Source organism: Pogonomyrmex barbatus, unplaced genomic scaffold (genome assembly GCF_055798465.1).
Source record: "Pogonomyrmex barbatus isolate J1 unplaced genomic scaffold, ASM5579846v1 scaffold3, whole genome shotgun sequence".
Lineage (NCBI taxonomy): Eukaryota > Metazoa > Arthropoda > Insecta > Hymenoptera > Formicidae > Pogonomyrmex > Pogonomyrmex barbatus.
Window position 1 is genome coordinate 5,261,807 of NW_028297127.1, and position 23,771 is coordinate 5,285,577.

Sequence of the window (23,771 nt, forward strand, 5' to 3'; positions counted from 1 at the left end):
AAATAATTCTGTCCAAGATTTGCTTCAATTTTATGATTTCCGTTTCTTTTCATGTTTCATATCTTGTACATAAAATTTACATTAGTTTTAACATCAAGACTAATGTACTATATCAAGTCTATCAATATTATGTTAATTCGATTTTCTTTCTTTAAAGAATTTTTAGGTCATCAAGCATTATAAATTTAATTAAGCATTATAAATTTTATATTTGACTGCCATACTATTAAATCTTTTTGTTATGAAGTTTCAATTATTGGATTTATCCGACATCGATATTATATTTTTACCGTAAAACTTTTAATTATGTACATCTGTTAAAAAATTTTTATTCTTTTTTTACAAGTTTTAAGTAAAATGTGAAGCTTTTTATTTACTTTTCTTTATTTTAGTTACTTATTTTTCATGCCGGAAAAGCTTAAAGTTACTAATGAATGAATTAAACAACTATAATGTAGACACGATAGATTTAAGAATAATATATAGAGTAAATACTTATCAAACTAGTAACTTCAATTACAAGTTTATTTGTTATATGTTGTTAAATAAAAGCATATTGCTCAAAATATTACTTGAATAATAATAATGATAGGGTGCAAAATATTCTTCTGACGAATCGATTGAGCATGAATTTAATTTAATTGGCAAACAACGACAAACTTTTCATGTCGTCAAATCGTTAAAGAACTTTAAATATTGTATTGCATCTCACTATCAAATAAGAATAACAGAAATATTATTAACTCTTTTTAAGTATATCTTACATAAATATGTTTGCAATAATAAAATTTTATTTTCCGTTATTATTTACGAATAAACTTTAGTTTAATAAAATTTTGGTTTGGCAAAAGTAGTTGAAATTCTGCATAATTCTTCGTAACTTTTACAACACGATTACGATTCACGTTGCAAACATTTACATTTACGGCTTTCCGTAATATCCATTCTTTTCTGAATTGCGTTTGTAAAGGAAGTTGTAACATAAGTAAAGTCGTAAGTAAGCAGTTACTGCTGTTTATATGAGCGGACTATATCATTGTCGTATATAAACACTTTTATCACAAGTTATACTTCCGATCCGGGAATAATTGCTGGAAATCGCGGTATTTATTGTTACCTATAAAGAATCACGAAAGATCGTTCGATTTTTACTCAGATGATTTCGGCTTCGTGCATCGCTCGGAGTGTTCGAAATGGACAAAAGGAATCCAGTTGAGACACCCAGTGTTACGACCCATAGGGATGCGAGAATGTACGAACCGGATCGGAGAGAACGGTGGGACGACAGTACCGGTACGACAAACTGCTCTCGTGGGAGGAATCCTTACTGGATCGTCAGAAAGTTTGGCGCGATTTAAATCTCCGCGGGTGAGGGGGCGAAAAGGAACACCTGAGAGATCCAAGATTCGCGTAAAGATATTGGCCAGGCTCGAAGGACGTCGGACGTAGCGAAGTTGCGTAGCGCGTAGGAGCCTCGTAAGGCCTTTTACAATCTATAAAGTCGACGTTCCACGAGGGGCCGAGTATTTCTTTTTTTTTTTTTTTTCTTCACGATTACTATCTGAACCAGAATCCCGTCTTTCCCGGAACAGAAGCTCGGTTACAAAAATCCATCGCGAAGTATTATTGAATCGCGCGACGAAAATCTTCTCGTACTAGAAGTTTTAACAGTTCTTTTATATATAGTCCTTTTATTCATGTAATACTTGATGCCTCACGTTTATTTATATAAATAAAGAACGGAAAGGAGGAGAAACCTGCGTTTACATATATTGGCATTCAAGTTTGCCCAGCGTTCCAAAGGAATATTTTAGAGATAGATTTTCCGTAAGAGTTTGGAGGGTTCACTTTTTTCACAAATTTCTATAGGATTTTAGTTATAAGAATACATCGAAAAAGTTCCACTTGAGTTTCCTGCATAAACGGAAAATTGATCGATCGCATTCACAACGCTCGTATCGAGATCTGTCGTGATTTAGAATTCGGTTTACACACCAATTTTAATACAAATGGCTCGAATATCAACGGCAAGTGATTTTGCCTGCGATTACAATAAAAATCGTGCACAGAATGCACGTGTATTGTTTATCGAGTGTGCTTATCGGCGGAATGCATTTGCGCGGTTGCGTCGTCGAAATCGGCCGGCCGACGTGGAATTCAGCTCCGGTAAATTCAGACCTGAATGCGCGAGGAGTACGCCATGGATGCCTCTTGACGCGGCGCGCAAATTAATTTAGCGTAAGCGAAATCCGGGCGAAACGATTCTTCGATAATTTGCAAATGCAAATACGACGAAACGGGAGCGAACGTACGAGTGATTTTGGTAACGAACGCGAAACGTAAGGAAGATTCGTACCGAGTGAAACTAAAACGCGATAAAAGGATTAAAGAGTATTAAGGGATGCGAAAAACATAAAGTGAGTTGGATCGTTGCCTGTTGCGTACATGAGAGTATGCAGAAATTAAAATTGCTTTGCGCAACTGGCTGCTTATTTCCGGAAGATATTCTGTAATCGACGTTCCGTTGCATTAAGAAACTTCTTCCGAAACAACTGTTCTTCCGCATTTTTCAGATTAGTCCCAGATGTCAAGGAAAATTAGAAAATCATCATTTGCGAGGAGATGCAGTTTTCATTTCTAGAAAATCTTTTGTTTCCTTATCATATTATAATTAAAGTGTATTTTTTCCAAGGGAAATCATACAATAAAAAGCATTATATTACAATATAATTCAATATTTATTCATAAATAAACAAGATGTATAAGTTTTTTTTTGGCTTAATCAGATTGTATTTTATAAAGTTTAATATTGCTATAGATATCATTCTGTTGTGATCGAGGATATGGAAGTTGAAATTTTTATTAAAAATTTTTATTAAAAATCGTCGAACTTCCGAATAGATAAATGCTATCTAGCAAAAAATATAAAATAATTATATCAAAATATGCTTTTGGTTCATTCAATTTCGAAGCAGCGTGGAAATTCGAATTGATATGCTACCAATGGTATCTCAGACAACACTTCGCCATTTGAATATTTCAATGACAGTTCGCTTCAATTTTAGTATTCGTTTGCCAGCGTCTGTTTGAAAGCGTCTCTTTGCATCGAATTCGATGAGAGATTGATTTATTAATGATTTCATTTTCCGTTTCTCGGGAGAAAATACCGGCGTCAGGAATTGATTCATTCGACGTGGAGTGAAAAGTAACCCCTTCCATAGGGAGAAACGACTGTGTGTCATTCGGTGATTTACACCGAGTAGAAATGTCAAAATTTATAGTCGGAGAACTCCCGAAGGTGTGATCCGCTCGCACCGATTTCCTCCTGTATCGTTACGTATTCGGAATAGATAAGGACATTTATGTAGATATGCGAATTTAGGTTTGGCATAATCTTTCATATTGACAACGACGCGAAACGTATTATGAGAACGAATAAGATAACAGTAAACGGAACATAATATCAGAATTTGTTTCTAGATACTATATTCCGTGTAATTGAGAAATCTTGTGGAGAGGAAGACATTTTTGCTTTCGTATTAAAATTAATTATTGCGACCACGTGTTGCGTTGATAAACAAAACTGAAGAAAACCGTAAAGCCGACCAGTATCAGCGTTTCCGAACACGTCCAGATCTGCAAACGTTGCATTTCGATTTCCATTTCCGAGAGAAAGGAAAATACATCGATTGTTTGCTTATCCGTCTCTCGGCCGACTGCTTACAAATAATACACAAAACACACACACACACACACACATACACACACACACACACACACACGAACATATTTTTCTGAAATGTATTGTTAGTCTACTGCATCGACAGTGTTCGTAGAAAAAGAATGTGTCAACGCGCATTTCACACTAACAAATTTATATAAAGATAAACATCAAAAAGTCCATTAATATAATAGTGGTTTTTTTCCATATTAGTTTACATATGTGAGAACTCTTTTCGATTCTTTGAAGCAACATTTATTCCATGGTGAATATATTCCATGGTTATCTCGCGAATTGTCGCTGTTCGTTGTTCGGGTTACGGTATCCCGCCTCTCTTTAGACTTCACGACTTACACCCCCTATTACAACCGTGCTTTTTATATTTCGCATTGTACCCCTAGCGTAATTTATCGTAACAGCGCTTTCCTTTTCTTCCACGGGATATTCTATATCGCGCGACCTTTTTGCCATTTTCCTTTTGTCCTCTCGATTTCACGTTCCATCGTCGAATCGTTTCTGATTACAAGTCCTCCATGATGCTTAAGTAGGCATTTTTATGCGCAAAATGAAATTCGCTCACTATTTATTAAAGAAAGCCCGAGTATAAAACGATGCACATTATAACAACGTGTAATATTTATTTTCATATATTTGCTGAAGTCTCGGAATACTTTTACTATAGTATTCTCTGTCCTTTGTAAGGAAATAAATATAGCGCAATATATGCAGAAATGCGAGATTAAAGAGAGGTAATTTGTTTTCATAAATTGCAGAAGGCTTCCAATTCTCGAACAAAAAGCGTGAGAAGAATTTTCTATTATCATGAAACAAAGTTAGTCACTCTAAGAAGATTATACCGAGATGAAAGGCGCGAAAAGAATTTTTGCTATCGTCGGACAAAGCTAGCTCCTACAAAGAGGATTGTATCTACAAAGAAGCCTTGTATGCGATGCCGTACCATCTGTTTATTTCTTTGTCGCTCTGAGTTTATTTTTATTTGTAATTTTCCCAGAGGGAGTAAATATCATAAACAAAAAATAAATGGAAATAATATTAAAAAAAAAATACAGTCGGCACAAGCTGCCTCTTCCATTTTATAAATTTGACAACTTTTTTATTGTCCCTTGGAAACCATAGATTTCCGGGCGACAATGCCACTTAGAATTCTAATCGAATGGGGCAAGGGGCGCATTGAGAGGTGTAATGCTTTACCTTTTGATTCCCCAACGCATATTTCTTCCTCCCCTTAGTCGACACGGATCAACAATGGCAAATAGGGACTTTTTTCCTTCGTTCCCTACACGACCTCGTCAGGAACTGTTATAAAGAAGCAGCGAAATCATTCTGCCAATGCTGCGCTACTTTGCCACAAACGAACTTTCGCCGCAGTAAAAAATAAACCAACCAAATGCTCGTAAAAATTAAGGAGGTAAGGATCGCGGAGTTTTTCAAGGGCGGCTGATCGCGCTCGTCGAGCGATACAGGGTAAAGCACATAAAAGCGTACAAAAATCTGCCTTCGTATATATAAGTTTATGTCTTCAAAAAATTTCACTTGGAAAGAACTTACTTACGATAGTTTACATAAGAAAATATCGTAGATGAAATTGTCATATATATATATATATATATATATATATATTATATCAAACATCATTTAACGTCATCCGATTATTTTCTAATATATCACTGTGTACAACACCCTTACGAATACGGAAAGTCGTTTTCTTCCTCCTTATTTTAATTGCTCGACTTTCACGGGTCGGTCCGGAGATCGCGTTGTTAAGTCGTCAGACGAGGGCTCAGGCTATTGTCCGTTCGATAATCGATGGCGCGCGTCTCCGTTCTCGAGGTTCTTAACCGACGATAATTAGGAAAGGAGGGGAGGTACGTGGGAAAGAGTACCTCGTAATTTTCCGGCCGGACGGAGATGAAACGCAGATCCTTAGCATCCTTTCTATTTCATAACGGCTCCCCCATTATCTAGCCGTCGAGCGCGAGGAGCGGCGTATTCAAGAGTGACTTGTACTTTTGAGATGCATGACGATCGGCGTGTCTGCTGAAAAGTTTGAGGTGAAAAGAGAGAAAGAACGGACGGATAAGAATAAAAGAAAGGAGGTACGCGCGCTATTGTCTTGAATTGAATTGATCATTGTAGAATGAACGTGAATCAACATTTCTACTAACCAGAAAAATCAGACTTTTCTTTAGAAAATATATTGGCGTTGTTGCGAATGTATAACAAGAACGTCTCCGATGCATTTTATTTTATAATAGTTTGTGTGAAGAATCGAAGATCTAATAATATGCAATAAAAGTTGCTTTTTTGTTGTATCTGATTCTTTTGTAGACATATACATATACTTTTTTCAATAATTGATTATATACCATTTTCACATAATTTCTAATCATGTTAGATAAAAAAGTGATTTACACGTAGCTTTTTGGACAACTAATGTCATTTTTTTTATCTTTTTACGATCACACGTTTGCTTCGATTCTTCAATCTTCTCCATTTTCCTCCAAAACAGTAGATTAGCTTGTTCTCCCCCTCTTCCTCTTTATCTTTCTCTATCTTTCCCTTGGCTGATTTTTTTAACTGCTTTTTTTCATTGTGTGTTCGCCAACTCGTATTTCTTCTTTCAGCACGAACTCTTTGCAACTTTTCTTCGTTGTATACATGTGGAAAAGGATTTCACGTTTGCAAGAATTTTGTTCTTTTTACTCTAAAAGTCGTCGATGGTTTAGAAATAAAGAAAAAAAAAGAACACTGTGTTTAAAGAAAAAAAAGAACACTGTGTTTAACTTTAACCGCGTTGTTTCACATGCCCACTTTCAACCATTATATTCCTCTCTTTGAGAATTGGATGTTGTTTGAAGATGAATGTTATTGTGCTTTTTTAAATAGAAATATAATTCTATCGCGTCATCGGAAGTGTGTGTGCGCCTACTGCACTTATCGTTCCATGTCCTCTTTCGTCTATTCCCGTTATCAAATTTGAAATGATTTAATAATCGCAATTTTATGATATCGTTCAAGATCAACGGTTCCTTTGTAACTATTTATTTGAATAAAGATATTTCTGTAAAATCAATACGAGACAAGATTGTCATTATTTAATTCTTAATGAATCATCGAGAATATATTGCGGTATACACCGTAGCAGACCGAGGAGCTTATATCTTATTACAACCCGGTACATTTAGCATGGCGCGCGGAATTACCTGGCGAAAATCATGGGAATTAATAGTTAAACGGATTCCGGAGGGGCCGACCCGTAATTTTATGCGCGATGTCGTCTCTACCTGCGCGAATATTAGCGTGTGCGGCCGGTGTGCACGTGCAGGCGTGCGAACAATACGAGGTTCGCCTTCTCGCGAGGTTAACGCATATAACGTTGAAACGCAGTGGTATAGGTAAAGCCGTATTGTTCCGCCGGCATTATTGGGACTAAATGCTTTCATATTACACACGTATAAGCTAATATACCACCACCATCGTCCCTACACGCGCGAGATGCCGCCTTGTATGTCTACACTTCTCTTTGCATTAATTTTGCAAAAAAAAAAGAAGGGGAGGCACTTTTTTTGAACGCGTTTGTAATCCTACATCGGTGCAATATTGAGATTGTAATTTTTAATGCATCTCTGTGGTTGCGAGTAGATACGCTCAGCACCTGGTCAGACTTTACGTCTGAGATATAAGTTGCTTGTTCCACTTCTACCATCTTAATTTAAATTCGTGCAGTTTTAAACTGAAGTTTTAAAGATTGCACGACAAAACGCTAATGCGATAAAATCTTTGTCTTCGTGATCCAAACTAATTTTGCATTTTTTTTTCTTATTCTGGCAAACAGAACAAGAATAAATCAGAAAGGTCTCTGTTGTTTATGGGAAATTCGGACGAATTTAAAATGGCAGGAATCGCTGGGTCAAACCGGATCGTAGAAAAGAATCAGCTGGATCGACGTAAAGGGCGAGATCGATCGTAATTCAGGAATGTCGGTAACGCTTTATGGCGCTTCGCACCACAATCTCGACGCGCGTCCGGTTTTACGATTTTAATGCGAGACGGGAGAGTTTTACAGCAGCCGTCGAACGCCGGCAGGCCGTATTGGACGATTGGCCGCTTTCAATAAAATTCCGAAACGTGTATAAGCACCCGCGAGGACGAACGTGTAAATTGAACGAGCGAACGAGTACAATTTTGTCGAGAATTGATGAACGAAACTTTTGAAGAAAATGTTATTCACTTTCGTAGATGTGTTTATCTGCCGAACAATTAATTTACGTCCGCGATTTACCTATATCGAGTGTCACAAAAGTAACATCTGTGCTTCTAATCGCTTAATGTATTATTAAATCAAGTTAGATTATTAAAACTAGTAAGCCACTAGCTCATATTCGAAAAACAATAGGAAAATCTAAACGTCTATATGTTAGAAACGAGCAAAGAAAATGTAGATTAAAAATTAAATTTATTTATTGGAATTTAAAATAGATGAAATGTTTTGACTTATTTGTTTTCGATTGTAATAAATTGCATTATAAATAGATAAATAAAAATAAATAATATATAAAAATAAATTAAATCCTATGTGGTGTTATCATCAATCACGAATATTTATGAACTTTATGAAATTATTTTTGAAACATTTAGTATAGAGTAATGAAAATGTAATTACATAGTGAGATTTCAGTTTAAATTCTTAACAAGGCTACCACCAATTACAGAATTAATTGTAGTAACATTTTGAATAATATATTATTAATTGCGATTTATTTGCGATTTTAATAATAATTTATTCAAAATAAGACAAGAAAAAACCTTAAAATCAATTCTTAATAAATTGTATCTATAAATTTGCGATAATTTGAATGCAATTCGTATATCAAAGATTTAGAAAAAATAAAAATGAAAAAATTGATAAATAAAGTGATAAATAAAGTGATTTTTATATATATATATATATATATATATATATATATATGTGTGTTTATTTCTCAAATGTTTTTAATTTATTTAATCTATCAAAGCGTTACTTTATACAGAGAATTCACTTTAACGATGCTACACGTTGAAAATTCTGAATGTAAACTCCGTGTAAAATCCGCAAGGGTGCGGAGACGACGGAAAAGTTTGGGAATTCTCTAGCTATAATGCTAATAGCGGTTGTTTATTAGCGGGGATGAGAGGCCAGACGTCTCTCTCTCTCTCTCTCCTTCTCTCTTTGTTTTCCGGTCTACATAATTACTTCTAAATAAGTCCAGTAAATCTACCATCCTCTCTCTGGGAGCATAATCTCGACTAACAGTGTATATAACACTAACGAACCGGTGCGGCGCGGCGCGGCGGTTTCTCCGCGTTGCCGGCGAGCTGATACGGCGTGGAATAATGCAGATTTTATCGACGGCACGTTGTTTGCGGCGAATTGAAAAAACTGCATCCTTGCAGCCAGCATCCCTTTATCCTCTCCTTCGTTTTTCCACTTCTTTCTGTCTTTCCTTGAGGCGTACTAACTACCCCTTGCCGCTGTTCTGTCTTCTTTTTTTCCTTACCGCCTCTCTCACCCTCAATCTCCCTTGCTTCTTTTTCCCGCGGAAACCATCCGGACGATCGCGCGGAAATGCAGCGTAATTACTGCCCCACGAAACTGATTAATTATGCGGGGATGGATTGCAGCGCGCGGAAGAGAGCTTTTTTTCGGTCGCGCTTGCTGCCAGCGCTTTTACCTCGGCCGCTTTTTTTTAAGCTCTTCCCTCTTCCTCTGCGGCTTCCCTTCATCACAAACTCGACCGATGGTATCATTTTATCTTGCGATCTCTCTCCTTCCAATCTGCTTTATCCACGTTTTTCCTTCAGATACGTCCGGAGTTGTTTAATTTTCCCTCTTCCTCGATGCGAGATGAAGCTATCGCGTCGAAAAGTGTCGACGTCACGTTAGCTCTACGCAACCCTCTCCTGCACGATATTTGACAGAAGATTTAACAGACGTTTTCAAATCTATTTTCAAATCTATTCGGCAATATTATTAGTTTCTCGCTTGTCGTATTTAATACATTCAAGAGAGATTCTTTTCTCTTCCTTTTTTCTTAAGCTATTTATTTATTTATATTTATTTATTTATTTAAAACATTTATTTATTTATTTAAATTTATTCCTTTTTGAATTGAAATGTTGCATTTGAAATATTTAAGCCACTTCTATTATTTTTGTAATTTAATTTCCGTAGGAAAAGAATGAGAGAGACATGGATAAACGATGAGAGGAGTTGCCGTACCGCGTAAGTGCGCATAGAGAGAAAAATCCTGGGGATGGAGTTGTCTGAATACGCTACGTCATTCTCCTTCTGTCTTTCTTTTTTCTTTATCTCCACTGTCTGCTATCTTTGCAGTCTTTTCGCCAAACAGGTTTTGGCGTAAACCGATCTCGCTTCCTCCGTCGTCTCGCTTACGCGAGATCCTCCTTTCCGACCGTTTTAAAATTTCGTAATTCACTTCGCTTTTGCTTTTTTCTCTTTTTTTTTTACTCCTTGTTGGAAACGAACTTTCGGACTGAAAGGCCGCGATGATCGATAAATTCGTATTATGCACTGGACTCCTCTCTCGCAGCTCAGTGATGAAGCTTCCTCAGTTCCTCAAGCCACTCTTCGAACTGTATTTTTTCCCCACGATAATGTTATGCACGATTAACCGGATGTTTACACTGCGGCAACGTAACTTGATGGATTCTCGATGCTACGAAGTTAATCCGAAATAGCGTTATTCTAAAAGAAATTGCAACGAGGATAGTCCTAATATTTTAAAGAAATTTGTAATAGTATGTATATATATATATATATATATATATATATATATATATAAATATAAATATATATATATAAATATATACACGTGTGTGTGTGTGTGTGTGTGTGTGTGTGTGTGTGTGTATATATATATATATATATATATATATATATATATATATTTACATTATATTTAATATACATAGTAACTTTCATTTACTGATAATTTAACTGATTAAGAAATAAATCCTATATAAAAATATTGATAATAAATAAAATGAAGTTTTTGTAAAAGAAAATTTAAATAACATTGAAAAATTATAGTTATTTTTAAAAGAAAATATTTTTATTTTTGTATTTGACAATTTTGAAAACAAAATATATTGTGAAAGTAACCTGACATTCAGAGTTTCTCATGTAACTTGAAAAATCGTGATCGTTTTCGAAGGTTCGTGGGATAATTGTGTTTGTTCTGTACTGTTGATGTTTGATCTTTATTAACTGGACCGTGGAAAACCGAATTACGAAGGGCGAAAGGAAGTTGGCGGAGAAACAACATTCGCCGGTCAGTAGAACGAAAAAGAGGTGCAAGAGAAAAATCGATGCCCTTCGGACGTCTTTTAGTCGTCCAAATCGCACTTAATTATAACACGAAGAACAATGGTACTCTTCTGGTACGAGATTAATGTTATTAAGAACCTAAATACATCTGGGTTCCGCATTGAGATAAATTTATATATATTTCAGATATATTTATTTTTCTGCATATTTGGATATAATTAAAATGTTCTGATTTATTTATCATTTGTATTTTAAATACAAAATACAATAAACATTTATATCTATTTATCTCTCTTTCGTTTTCTTAAGAAATAATTTTACTTTATGTAAGTAATGGAGTGGAGTATCTATATCTAGTCGCCTCATTGTATTCTTAACAACGCCAGATGAGGTAAACCTTTTAGTGGCAGAAGGAGTGTCATAAGTCAGACATTACGTAAATGATAAGCGACGGGGGTTGGAAGTAAAGGGAGGGAGTAATAATATGCTTTCCAGCAAAATGATCCTCTGCTTTGGGAAGTAACAAGGAGACACGAAAGGACTGTACTTTTTCTTCTTTTTATTTAAGTATTTATTTAACGGCATCGGGAAAAGAAGAGAGAGAAGAGGCGAGACCGAGCGCGAGAATGCGGAGAAAAATAAGAGGCAGACGGGGATGGGCGGTCTTGTCGCCCTACGTAAAAGTCCTTCCAGCCGAGACGTTGCACGAGTATGAAAGTGCCCTCGAGGGCGTACTGCGGACTCCTGCTGGACGCAGAAGGGCCATACCGGGGATAGCCTAACAGCCACAATGCTCGCAACCCTCTCACTCGGAGCGCGCGAGTTGCCTTACGTGTGTACAGGCTGTCCTGCGGAGTCGTCGCATGTTTCATGAGCTATCGCGGATATTTCGGGCGAAGCTGAGAAAAATAGCGAATATTTTAATGTCAACCATATTATTACAAAGTTGTGTAATGAATCAAAGGATTTAATTAAGCCTGTCCCTTTGAGGTTGTAAATGGGTGACAGAAGATATATTTCTTTTTCATTAATTCTAACCGGAATTTAAGCGTAATTAAATTTAATATTTAAGCGCGCAACGATGTTTAATTATATAAGAAAACATTATACAACTTATTCAATGAGTAGCCTTGTTAAGACAAAATTCATAATGCAAATGTCTTTTATGAAAGGACACATTGTATATTTTATCTATACTAGTGCGTAACGTGTATTCCCGACAATATGGTTAGAACCCTATCGAAGGGTTTTTCTATTCGCATAGTGATAGCTGAAAGTGGAATATTATGCACCTAAAAGCATCATTGTGATAAGGATGAGATGGCGATTCTTAGTGTTCCTTCCGCACTTGCGTTAACATTTATGAGAAGCACGAATGCAATCCTGGCAATCTTGAAGCGATTATTCTTATAGGAGCGATTATTTTTTCTTGTTAGATCAAGATGACAATGTTTCTAAGAATATAGTCCGTACAAATTTTTACTGAAAAATGTTTATTATATTTCTCGATAACCATACATGACATTTTTGTAAAGATTACATTTTGCAATATTTTTTTTACGGAAACACCGATTGTGCAAAGCGTTTGTGAACTTCGTACTGAAATAATAAGAATACTGAAATAATAAAAATACTGAAATAACAAGATATAGCAAGATAATTGTGTAATGAATTGCGAAACGTTTTTTCTTAAAATTAGATTGCAGAGCAACGGCAATGTGCTTTGATGCTTGCATTGAGAAAAGAGGTTACAAGCAGTTTAACGCGTAAAAGGATGAAAATGTTGCACGCGACATATTTTCAACCGTTATATGATCCAGGGACTGTATTATAGAACAGAGTCCGAGCGTGTATTTATGTTAATGAAGTCCGGTTGACAGTTGTGATAAAGCTAAAAACTAGGGGGAAGATGTTCGTAATTCTGTATTCACGTGCTTTCTCACGTGGCGATGACGTCAAACGCGGACGGAGAAAGCTCTTATCAATATCACAATTGCGCACTCCAGTAGATTGTACCGGATTCTTGCCACGTCATGTTTATATAGCAATATTTCAATTCTGGAATTTAATTACTAAGCCGCTTTTCAAGATTGACAATTAAAAAAGATCTGAGGAACGGTGTGTAATGAAAATAATTGATATTAGTTTTTGAAATAAGGAACTCGATTACATTGGATTCATTAATATATTTTTCTTTCTGTTAACTTAAACATCGCATGTTATATGATCCTCGTATAGTGTTACTACAGATGCACATGTTCTTGCGCATGGTAGCTCGTTTATGCACCTGAAACTGCAAGGTAACCCTTTCCAAACCACCCCGCCACCTCTCCTCGCTCTCCGACTGGTAATCCTAACGTTTGATTGCGCCCATTACGGCTGAAGCACCTAATACGTAACTTTCAAGCGCGATAGGTCGGCGTACCAGCCGGTTAAAATCGATTTCACCTGTGCCTGCTCTCTCATCTAGCCTCCTCCTGACGCTTTTGTTTTAACCCTCTCTTTCTCTCTTTCTCTCCTCTTTGTTTGTTCTATCTCTCATGTTTATATCTGTCGTAATGTTGATAAAAAAAAAAAGAAAAGAAGAATAAAAAAGTTTACACGCATTTATTTTTATACGTGCAATGTACAATTTTTTTTTATCCAATTGTAATGAGATATCCTGCAAGTATTTTCATACAAAACAGATGTAACAATGTAAATTTTGCAAAATACCACAGTAAAATTTTTTTTTTTTAAAACTACTAACAGTTTTTTTTTTTTTGATGGCCGAGATTTTTTAACAGCCATATCTTGGGGTAAACACGTTTATCCCGAGGAAATATAAAAATTTAACATTTTTCCATTTTCTAATTTAATATCGTTATTTTACTTGCTAAGTTTTGCAATACGTGGATTATAATGATTGATATTGTGTGTTAATACCTCACCTTGACAATTTTATTTTAGCTACGTTAATTTCTCTTTTATAAATTTCTCCATACTAATTCCAGTCTCCTGTCTTCTTTATGTTCTTCCATAGCAACTTTCTTCACCTCGTTTACCTTTGTACGTCCAGTCTTGCTTCTCCATGACTCGCTGACCGACTGAAAGAGGAGAGGGAGTTAGAACTCCTGCGGGGTGGATGGGAAGGAGGGCCGAGTTCTGTTTGCGGGCCGACATTAAACATTCAAAGGGATGACAAAAAAGAAGATGCATTTGCATCCTGCACTGCAACTGCGGGTTCCCGGAAAAAAACATAAATAATTCAAGAGTTTTTACGGGACCGTCGAGAGTTGGTCGCTAGGGAAGAGAGGAGATGAGAGGGAGAGAGGGTATTCGCGACAACAGTGGGTGATTTGCGGGGTGGTAGAGTGCCGGATCAGAATCATGATGCACCAAACGGCCGAAAAATGATGCCGGATTCTGCCGATGCAGTTGCCCACGTTACAACTTCGTAAAGCCGATAATATTTTTCGATGTAGGGCAGATTTTGTGTAATAGAATATCGCTAAAAATTGTTTATAGAATAACCAGACTACCTTGGCAAATATGTTCACAGCTGCGTCACAATTTTCGAATAAAACCTTGCGCCGATTTAAAATGTTTGTTACCATTGTTGTCATGACGCGTGCGATATTTTCGAACGACGGAATCATGCGCGTTAGGTCACTTAATTGCATGGTTTTTTTCTTAGTTTCAGTTGGTTGCAGATTTGAAAAGCTATATTTTTCGAAAGTTCTAAATTTAGACTCGCAGAGGAACATTTGTGGAAAGGTCGCGAGATGATTCAGTCGACAGATTTATACACAAGACTACGTGTGATCGTAGCGATACGTTTATTTTCTTTCGTTGCCATTCGTCCGGAGAAAATCCAAGCCGGAGCACCGGAATCGACGATTGCCTGTAACGTTGTCATTGGTAGAAATATCGAACTCGCGAGATAGCTCACGGCCAAACAAATCTTAGCCGAAGCTAATTCAACTTTTCCCGGGGCAAATTGCCGACATGTAGGTACGAATCCAGTTTCCGTTCTAGTATGCATCTAAAAATTGCCGCGAGTCGTATGCCATCGAACGAAATCGTTCGAGGCATGTTATTCGGTCGCACGCAGGAATCAAATATTCGCAACCGCGGCTGTAAATATTTTCGCGCGGAACACGCTTTATTTATTTATTTTTTCATCGAGACTTTACAAAACGCAATTTCGTTCTCGATCATCCGTGGCGATAGCATCCAACGAACAAACGCCGCTATCTCTGACCTCTGTAAAACACCAAAAAATTGTTCTTAAATGTTTATTGGAAAAATAAAAGTTTTTTGTGGAGATTTCTAAAAAATAATAACGGCAGATTTCAAAAGTCGCATATCCTCAACTATTATAACTACTGAAAAGGAAAAAAAGTGACTCCTTCGATTTATTTTAACATAAATTTAATGCGTATTTTTATTATCAACGCACTTAAAGTGGAAAGTTAGAAATCTAGAAACTTTCGTCAAAGAAAAAATTCATTCCAAATTTATCAAAGCTTGTCTATGACTTCTGCGAAATGAGACTTGCGGTAGATACTGTCTGTGTACACAGGCAAATTGAAGTAAGTAAAGTTAAGCACCCTAAGGTAATTTAATTTGTTTCTTTCGAATATTCCTCGATACTTTCTATCTTCTTCTCTTATTCTTTCTGTGAAACATTGAAGTGCTCTAGCAAAACTTGCAACTGCGACTTGATATTAATCTTGTTAGACATTTCTCATAATAACGAACCAAGGCTAGCTGTCTAATTAGACGAATTTACATGGCGATGTCCGTAGGGTGAAATTCGTAAATTTCACAACACATGTGGTGCAAACAATATTCTTTCGCGTGCCTGAATCAGTGAGAAACAGAGACCGCAATCGGAATACCTAGAGCGAATGTATTACGAGTATTCAATGTTCTCGCGCTGTGACATCATTTGGGACGAAACGCATCCTGCACCAAAAGTCACTATCTCCATTCGACGCTCTCGTTATGTATCTACTGTGACATGCGATAACAGAACTGGAGATAGCGAGCCTTTGAAAAACAACGAACTTGACGCGTTTCGCTCAGTATTTTCGACTCATTCGGTTGCTGACAGCCTCTATTTGGAATCTTAGTGATATGCACAATTTCTAATAATTCTTATTATTTAGAAATATTTTAGCTTGATTTAGCTTGACATTCTTTTTTATTGATATCTCATGAATATATCCATATAACGTTAATACATTTTATTAGAATTCTTATGTTCTAAATATATATGTTTAAATAAATTAAATATTCTTTATTCTTCGATTCACGTGATGTGATCTTATTCGGTCGATATCTCTAAACGTTTTATATAGAGCATTGTCTTATATGTTGTGCTACTATAATCATGGATTCCCCGGCATCGAATGGTCGCACATATCAAGATGGAATTATTAATCGACGGGATATATACCGTGCACAAGTTCGAGATATCTATCGGCGGCGTCTGAACGGTTCGACGACAAAATCAGGGATCACGGGAGGATGGGCGAGGGTTTCTGGGGTTTCGGAGGGTTCCTATTGAGGAAAGTTTTAATGGCGCTTCATTAAGCAAAATAGTTTCATACGTACGATCGTGCGCGACGCGGCGCGCCGGTATTCGGCGGGGGGAGGGAGAGAGCGTGAATTTGAACGCGACAGGAAACGGAGGACCGAGAGAATGGCGTGCGGCTTGCGTTTGCTAATCCGACGGCTCGCGACCTCGAATTGTTTCCGGTTGCACAACCAGGGCGTTTACTCGCGACAATAATCGTCGTCATTCGACACGAAACGCCAGAGGAAACGTGCGCGATAGCGTGAGAGCAAAAAGCTAGAGGCGGATTAATTCAGCGCTCTCGACGCAATGCTTCCGGATATTCCGCCCTCGCTGCTCGGACGCGAAGACCCGAACGCGCGAGCGCCGACCCTTTCGCGGTTGCAAAATCCAAGTTTTGTCCGAGCGACGGAGCAGATGGGACGAGACGCAATTCCCAAGTCTTCTGGCACATTTCCATTAAATGAGAAATTCCCTCATGCACTGTCATTCGCGCGATATTGAAAGCACGGATCAAACACAGTGGGAAAGTACGATAGACACGTTAGATCAACTGTATCGTGATTTTTTATTAAAGCCTAAATCGCCATTCTGATCACTCGACTCTGAGCATTGTGACAAATAAACACGACGCCAAACGACACTGTCGGATTTTGAGTTACTAGAGAATGGCGGAGATGGGCGTAAATGGGACGTTGGAGGTTTGCCGCATTGGCTTGAAAAAAGCCTGTGTCCAATATCAAGCATATTTAGTTTCTGTCATTCTTGCCACGTTGATAGGCTCGAATGCTTGACAAATGAACGTCAGGCATGACGGAGACAAACTGGAAATAGGTTTGCCGCAATATCTAATATCTCTTTTTTTTTCACGCGAGAGGCTTATATTGATGCAGTTTTGCGAACGCCGGGTGACACGCGATTACCATTCCCTCTACAAAGTTACGTTACGCTTAAGCACAAGGCGTCACGCGCGGCCGGGACACTTAACGACCGGCAATCAGGATCTAGGAAAGAACGTCACCTTCTTGCTCCTCGCGCCCGTCCTCGCCCCGCCCGATCGCCTATTTTCCCCGGCGCGGCTTCTCTCGCTTTTTATAATTCTTTGCGAAACATTTTTTTTCCCCCACCCTTTTCATCTCCCTCACCCGCTCTCCCCCTTCCTCATTCTCAACGCCCATCCCGTCGTCGTTTGCATAAAGTGAGCTATCCGCGCTTTTAATATACGCAAATGAAGTTACGCGCCGGAACTAATCATATTTGCATGCGGAACAGCAATCTCCTTTGAGCCCTTGTCATACTTATTACTCCAGTTTAGTCACTAGAGAAAATTTTATGACGAACAGCGCCGGCTTGTAGCCGGCGCGAGGATCATCAGCGATTGATCGTCTTCGCCCGGATCTTTCCGGATGGAATATGCATCCTCTTCTCAGCTTGGTGCGCTTAGCGCTTAAATATTCTCGCTTCGTCACGTTAAGCTACTTATCGGAAATTATCGAGAAATAATTATTGATAATGACGCTGCAATTGGAACATATCGCTCACATTTATTTGTGTTAACATAAAACAAGAATATCACAAGTTGCTCGTTTGAGCGTTGCTCGAATAAAAAGAATCAAATAATAATTTTTTTTCAAATGATCTTTAAGTAATCATGTCTTCCTTTAACTGTGGAATTTTCATTTCATTTTGCAGGTCTCATAATTCCTACAAATCGTCGTCTTCGAAACTTTATTCGATTAGAAAGTTACGTTGTAATACAGACTCGTTCATTAAGGATTAAAGGTACAGTCAGCCGTTTCGGATGCAATATGACAATGTAAGGCAAACGCCATCGTAGCCGACAGGTTTGCGAAACACTCCTCGAGGAAGTCCGCAACTATGGGAGAGACGGTAGATGGTGGTATTCTTGTCGGTATTCTCGTCGAAACTTCCGGGAGCGCGACGTTTGTCGTTCCTCCGCAATCGCGTTTAATTAATTATCGATCGATCCACCGTGGGCGTTCAATCGCGAATACGTCCCGTCGACTGACAATGCAAACGGAGCCGAGCGGGCGGTATTATATGACTGTAATCGAAAGACGTAGCTCAATAATCTGATTTATCGATCCGGCGTCAATTTGACGGCACTGCGCTGGCCTATTCAACAAATTAAAATCGAAATTCTGTTGAACGTAGTTTCCGTAAACTCCAAGGTACCTTCTAGAGAAATGTAACCATACCTTAAAAACTAATTGGATTTGCGTTAAATGCAAATTTAATATTTTAAACAACAACAAAATTATATGATCCTTGCGCGCGCGCGCGCGCGCGCGCGCACACACACACACACACACACACACACACACATATATGTGTATATATGATTAACTCTATTAGTTATTACAATATTTATATTAAATATTTAAGGAAATAACGGAAACATATGGAAATTGTGAAATTATTTGGAAAACAAAAAAACAGAATAAAACAGAATAAAGAGAGAAATAAGCTAAAATTGCAAGAAAAAGTGAATTTTGCTCGACTGAATCTTTATTCAGGAGAAATTGTTTACTCAACGAAAACGTTGCCCATCGTCTATTCAGTATGTTTAAGCAACTTCAATTTTCCGGGAACTCCGGCCGATATGCATTCGACGGGCGCATTATCATTGACTACGATGCAGCCGCATTTCGGTCACGCACGATCGAGTATTATCGTCATCATTGGCTATAGCGGCCATTCGTGAGCTACCGAGCATGCGGAGGGTAATCGCGGTCTAGAGAAGCTCTTGCAGACTATCGTTCCCTCCTCCTCTCTGAATATTGTATCCGGAGATACTTGTGCGTCGATAACGAACCATTAGTAATTACATTCCACGTGCCGCGGCAAATTCAATACTAGAAAAGCTTAAGATACAAATTAAATCATCAAATCTTTTTATTAGAAAAAACGATTCAATTAATATTGAGTAGTTTAATATATTAACATACTACTTGTTGATTAAGTTCCAAATATTATTTATAAAAGATCCTATAAACTATTAATTTACTAACATAACAAATTTTGAAAATTTTAAGTTATAAAATGTCTATTTACTAACTATACTAATCATCATTTCCTTTTCTCTTTTGGTTCCAGATATAATAATGTTCACCTACTAACTTTGCGAAGAACCCGCTACTAACACAAAAATGCGCTCTTAACTAATCGCCACAGATTCCCATTATCGTCGTAAACGCTATCGTCCTCGGGCCGTAGCGCGGTCGTCCCGCGGAACGATCATGCGAATCCCCGAAAATGCGCAGGACCAACAGCAACGGCCTCAAACTCGACCTGACGGAGAATACGCCAGGTAGCTCGTTGTCGCGGCTGCCGAATCTGGTCGAACATGCGGAGACCTGTCAGGCATTGTCTGCCGGAACCGGTGAGAATTTGAGCAGCAAATTGCCTAACGTGGTCGAGGGCTCGATGGACTATGGTAGCGAGCGAAGGTCCTCCCGTTATCTGGAGTACCAAGAGATTAAGTCCTACCAGGACCCCCAGTCGTCCGCCTCGGCGGCGCCGGCCTATGAGGGGACTTATCACGATCAATCGAGAAGCTACCGAAACTATGATCGTAAGGGAGGCGTCGGTTTCGACCGGGAGAACCTCGAGAGGTACGACAATAGAATCTACCCGGAGGACGGGCTAAGATACGGTGCCGATCGCCGCGTGGATCAGCGCACCTATCAAGAATCGGATCTGGACGCGCCTTACGATCGAAACGACGCGCAAAAGCTCAGCCGAGCTTATCCGGAACTTCAAGATCCCAGCAGGCGCTACTCGCGTGATCTGACCGATTATGACTACGCGTCGCGTTACGCCGAGGAGACGCTGAAGCTGGAGCCCAAGAAAGATCACCATCACCATCATCATCCGGGTAAAATCTACGAGTCGGCTGCCTCCAAAGGTTATGAGTCAGGTGTAAAGACTCATGATTCCGCTTATGATCTGGGCACCTGTTCCGGACAACAGGAGCCGCCAGCTAGACAGTATGAAAGCAAGTATCATTCGGTCAGCAAGATGTACGGCACCCTGCCTAGGTACGAAAGCAGCAAGTCCTACGAGCCGACTTACGAGTCCAGGTCAACTTACGAGCCCAAGTACGACGAGCAGTCGTACGAGTGTGGCGGTAAGACGTACGAGTCTAAATACGAGCTGACGAGCTCGAAGAGCTATGAAAGGGCCAAGTACGAAGGCACCTCGTCAACCAGATATCAGGATAAGTCGTATGATCAGACCTTGAAAATTGGCGAACTGGGCTCGTCCTCCTCCGGCGCATATATCAGGAAGCATCAAGATCAGGAAGAGACTGGTGCAGAGAAGATGAATGGATATAGGAAGAATAATTTCGAGGCTTATGGAGTTTACTCAGATCCTGAGGACGATCATGGCTTCCTAGCAGATAAGAAGACGCCCCAATATACTTACAAGGGCGTTGTGGTGAACGTTAGCGGAGAGTCCGCGGTAGTCGATCAGAAACGATCCAAGGACAACAGGCAAACGGAAGTAATCAGAAGTCCTTGGTGCAGGCCGACCATACTGTTACTCCTATTGGTGCTTCTGGTTGTCATCTTTGTCTTCGTCGCTGGAATACTCTTGTACTTTAATTGTGAGTTTTTATCACTTACAACAAATTTTTGTGAAAAGTTTCACATTTTACGTATTATTTTCATGTGAATAAACATACGTTTATTTAGTTTTTTATTCGGTTAAAAATAAAATTTGTAAATATTTTTTGCACGAAATGTATTCAATTTTACGTAAAAATATATTTTATAAAAATATATCGTAGATTTTATTTACAATAAAAATTTTGTTAATAAATAAATAAATAATAAATTCGAGCATGAATTAATATTGCATGCAAAATTCGAGAATCCTGTGCTAACGTAACCGCAAGAATTTATTTGAAAGTTGTTACTTCCTTTAATTTTAACATTATGCATTTTGAAACTTGTACATTTATTATAATTTATTACAGACGATAATGCGGCGTTTAGTATAATAAATTTGCTAATTCCTTGAATTTAATTTAGAGTTCGTTACTCTAAATTAAATTTTACATTGTTGAATAAGAAAACATTATATATTCAGATATAAGACAATTGAATTTTAAGTACTTTCCGAGTTAGCATTTGATATTCTTTATTTTAGCAAAAAGTTAAATAGCGAATTTTCTTGTCTAGCACATAGCATCCATTCAATTAAATTTAATTTCCCTATAACGGCTAATTGAAAAGCTAGCGTTTGGACACCCGATAATGAATTTTGATAGAATAAGAACGAAGAGTGCTAATAAACTTTTTGTGCTAAGTAACTTTTTATTTCTTTATTTATCGTTTGAGAAATAAGACATGTCATTTGTCTCTATATGATGCCCCAGATGCACTTCTACCGTCTACAGATTTTTAGGTAGACACGTAGACGATTTTTTCTCTTCAAGGATTAAGGACTTAAAGCCTTATATTTGTCACTATTTGTTAAATTTTTCTAATCTATTCTTTTCTATTCAAATTTTCTCGATTAGAGATTGCGATATGTGATCCTTCCAATGATCAATTCCATATTTTTTAACTAGCTACATTTTGACATTTTTTTCAAATTGTAAAATTCCTGATTTAAGGAAATTTCAATGTACGAAAAAAAGTATATAATCAACATATACTCACACATATGCTTCTTTTCGTGAAAGCTTTATTTATCTCTTTGTCTCTCTCTTTCTCTTTCGACATTCTATATTGCACTTGGCGTATTTTATTGTCGTGATACAACGTTCGTGAGTCGACTCGGCGATAACGGTGGATGATTTAGCTAATGAGCATCCGATACCAATTATTTACGAGTGTACTTGCGTTTACCATAGTAATGGTCACAGTACGACAATAGACGACGGCTAGTACGACGACGAGGACGGCGAAGACGACGACGAGGACGGTGACACGTGCTGACGATATGTTAAGCCGAAATGGTTACTGTCTCCGCGGTAGTTTTATGTGTCGAATTTGACATGCCGGGCACGTAGCGACTTGCCACTAGCGAAACTGTTCGGTTGGAATTACAATGCGACCGGTGGATGGAGGGCGGACCAGTGGGTTTAAGGAAAATAGGTAGAAAAGAATGACGGACCGCGCGCTGGACAGACCAATCCGTTTTCGCATCGTGCGCGATCGTATTTGTTGAGGATGAATGGCAACGGGAAGGAACGCGAAGTCGCATTATCAGGGGAAGCTAGCAATTTTCTGTGACTACCTAACGTAAAGGAAAGCTGGGTCTCTCATGCCAGATTTCGATATTTTCAAGAATTCAAATCGGCGAACTTGAATTGAAAATTCAAGATTTCAGAAATTCAGAACAAATTTTATTTTATAATAGAAAACGAATAGAAAAAGAAGGGCGGAGAGGTAACATTTTTATTTAGTTTGTCCAGTAACGAGTAGCGAATAACTAATTGAACAACTTTGTCAATTCGCGCGCGCGCGCGTCCGCAAGTGATTAATTTCAACGCCAAACTCGCTAATGGATCCTGTTAAAAAATTTTAGAACGTAAATGTATAACGCGGATGTTAACGTAACATTGGGCGATGCACATTTTCAGGGGGAAACATTCACAGAGTGGAAAAAAAGCGGACACTCTACGGCACATGAAATATCGCGATAAATGCCGCTGTGAAAACGTGTGCAGAAGTACTTTTCTGCTTACGCGGTTATGGTCAAGCTCTATATCAAAACCGGAACCCCTTCTCCGCAGATAAGTTTGTTATAGGATAGCACAGGATCATAATAGTTTATAGCCTCCGTTATAGCTATAGGTTGTCTCGTAGTTTGCATACATGGTTTATTTCCAATTATTTCAGTGAGTTATTCACTTTGCGAAGTAAATATTTTTTTAAGATACCATTGTGCAAAATGATACCGATTCTTTGCGGTACAAAACGTGTGGGATATGATGAATAATTATATATTTTTTATTTAACAATTACGCACATAATTTAAATATTATATTTCATTTACATAAGGTACGCTAACAATGAAAAAAAAGAAAGTTTCATTTTTCTTGCGGACGTATTTAACAAAAAATATATAAAAATATTATAACTAAATTAAAATCATTGTTTTAA

At 38.0% G+C, this 23,771-nt stretch overlaps 1 protein-coding gene across 4 annotated transcripts in view; it reads left to right on the top strand.

The window, feature by feature from the left end:
- The window catches only part of LOC105423285 (agrin), a 433,811-nt gene that overhangs the window by 49,236 nt on the left and 360,804 nt on the right, over nt 1-23,771 (top strand). For all 4 annotated transcript variants that reach the window (XM_089079439.1, XM_089079440.1, XM_011632973.3 and 1 more), the window contains exon 2: nt 19,750-21,262. In XM_089079439.1, the coding sequence (XP_088935565.1) occupies nt 19,909-21,262 (1,354 nt within the window). In that variant the 5' untranslated portion in view covers nt 19,750-19,908. The remainder of the gene's footprint in view (nt 1-19,749; nt 21,263-23,771) is intronic.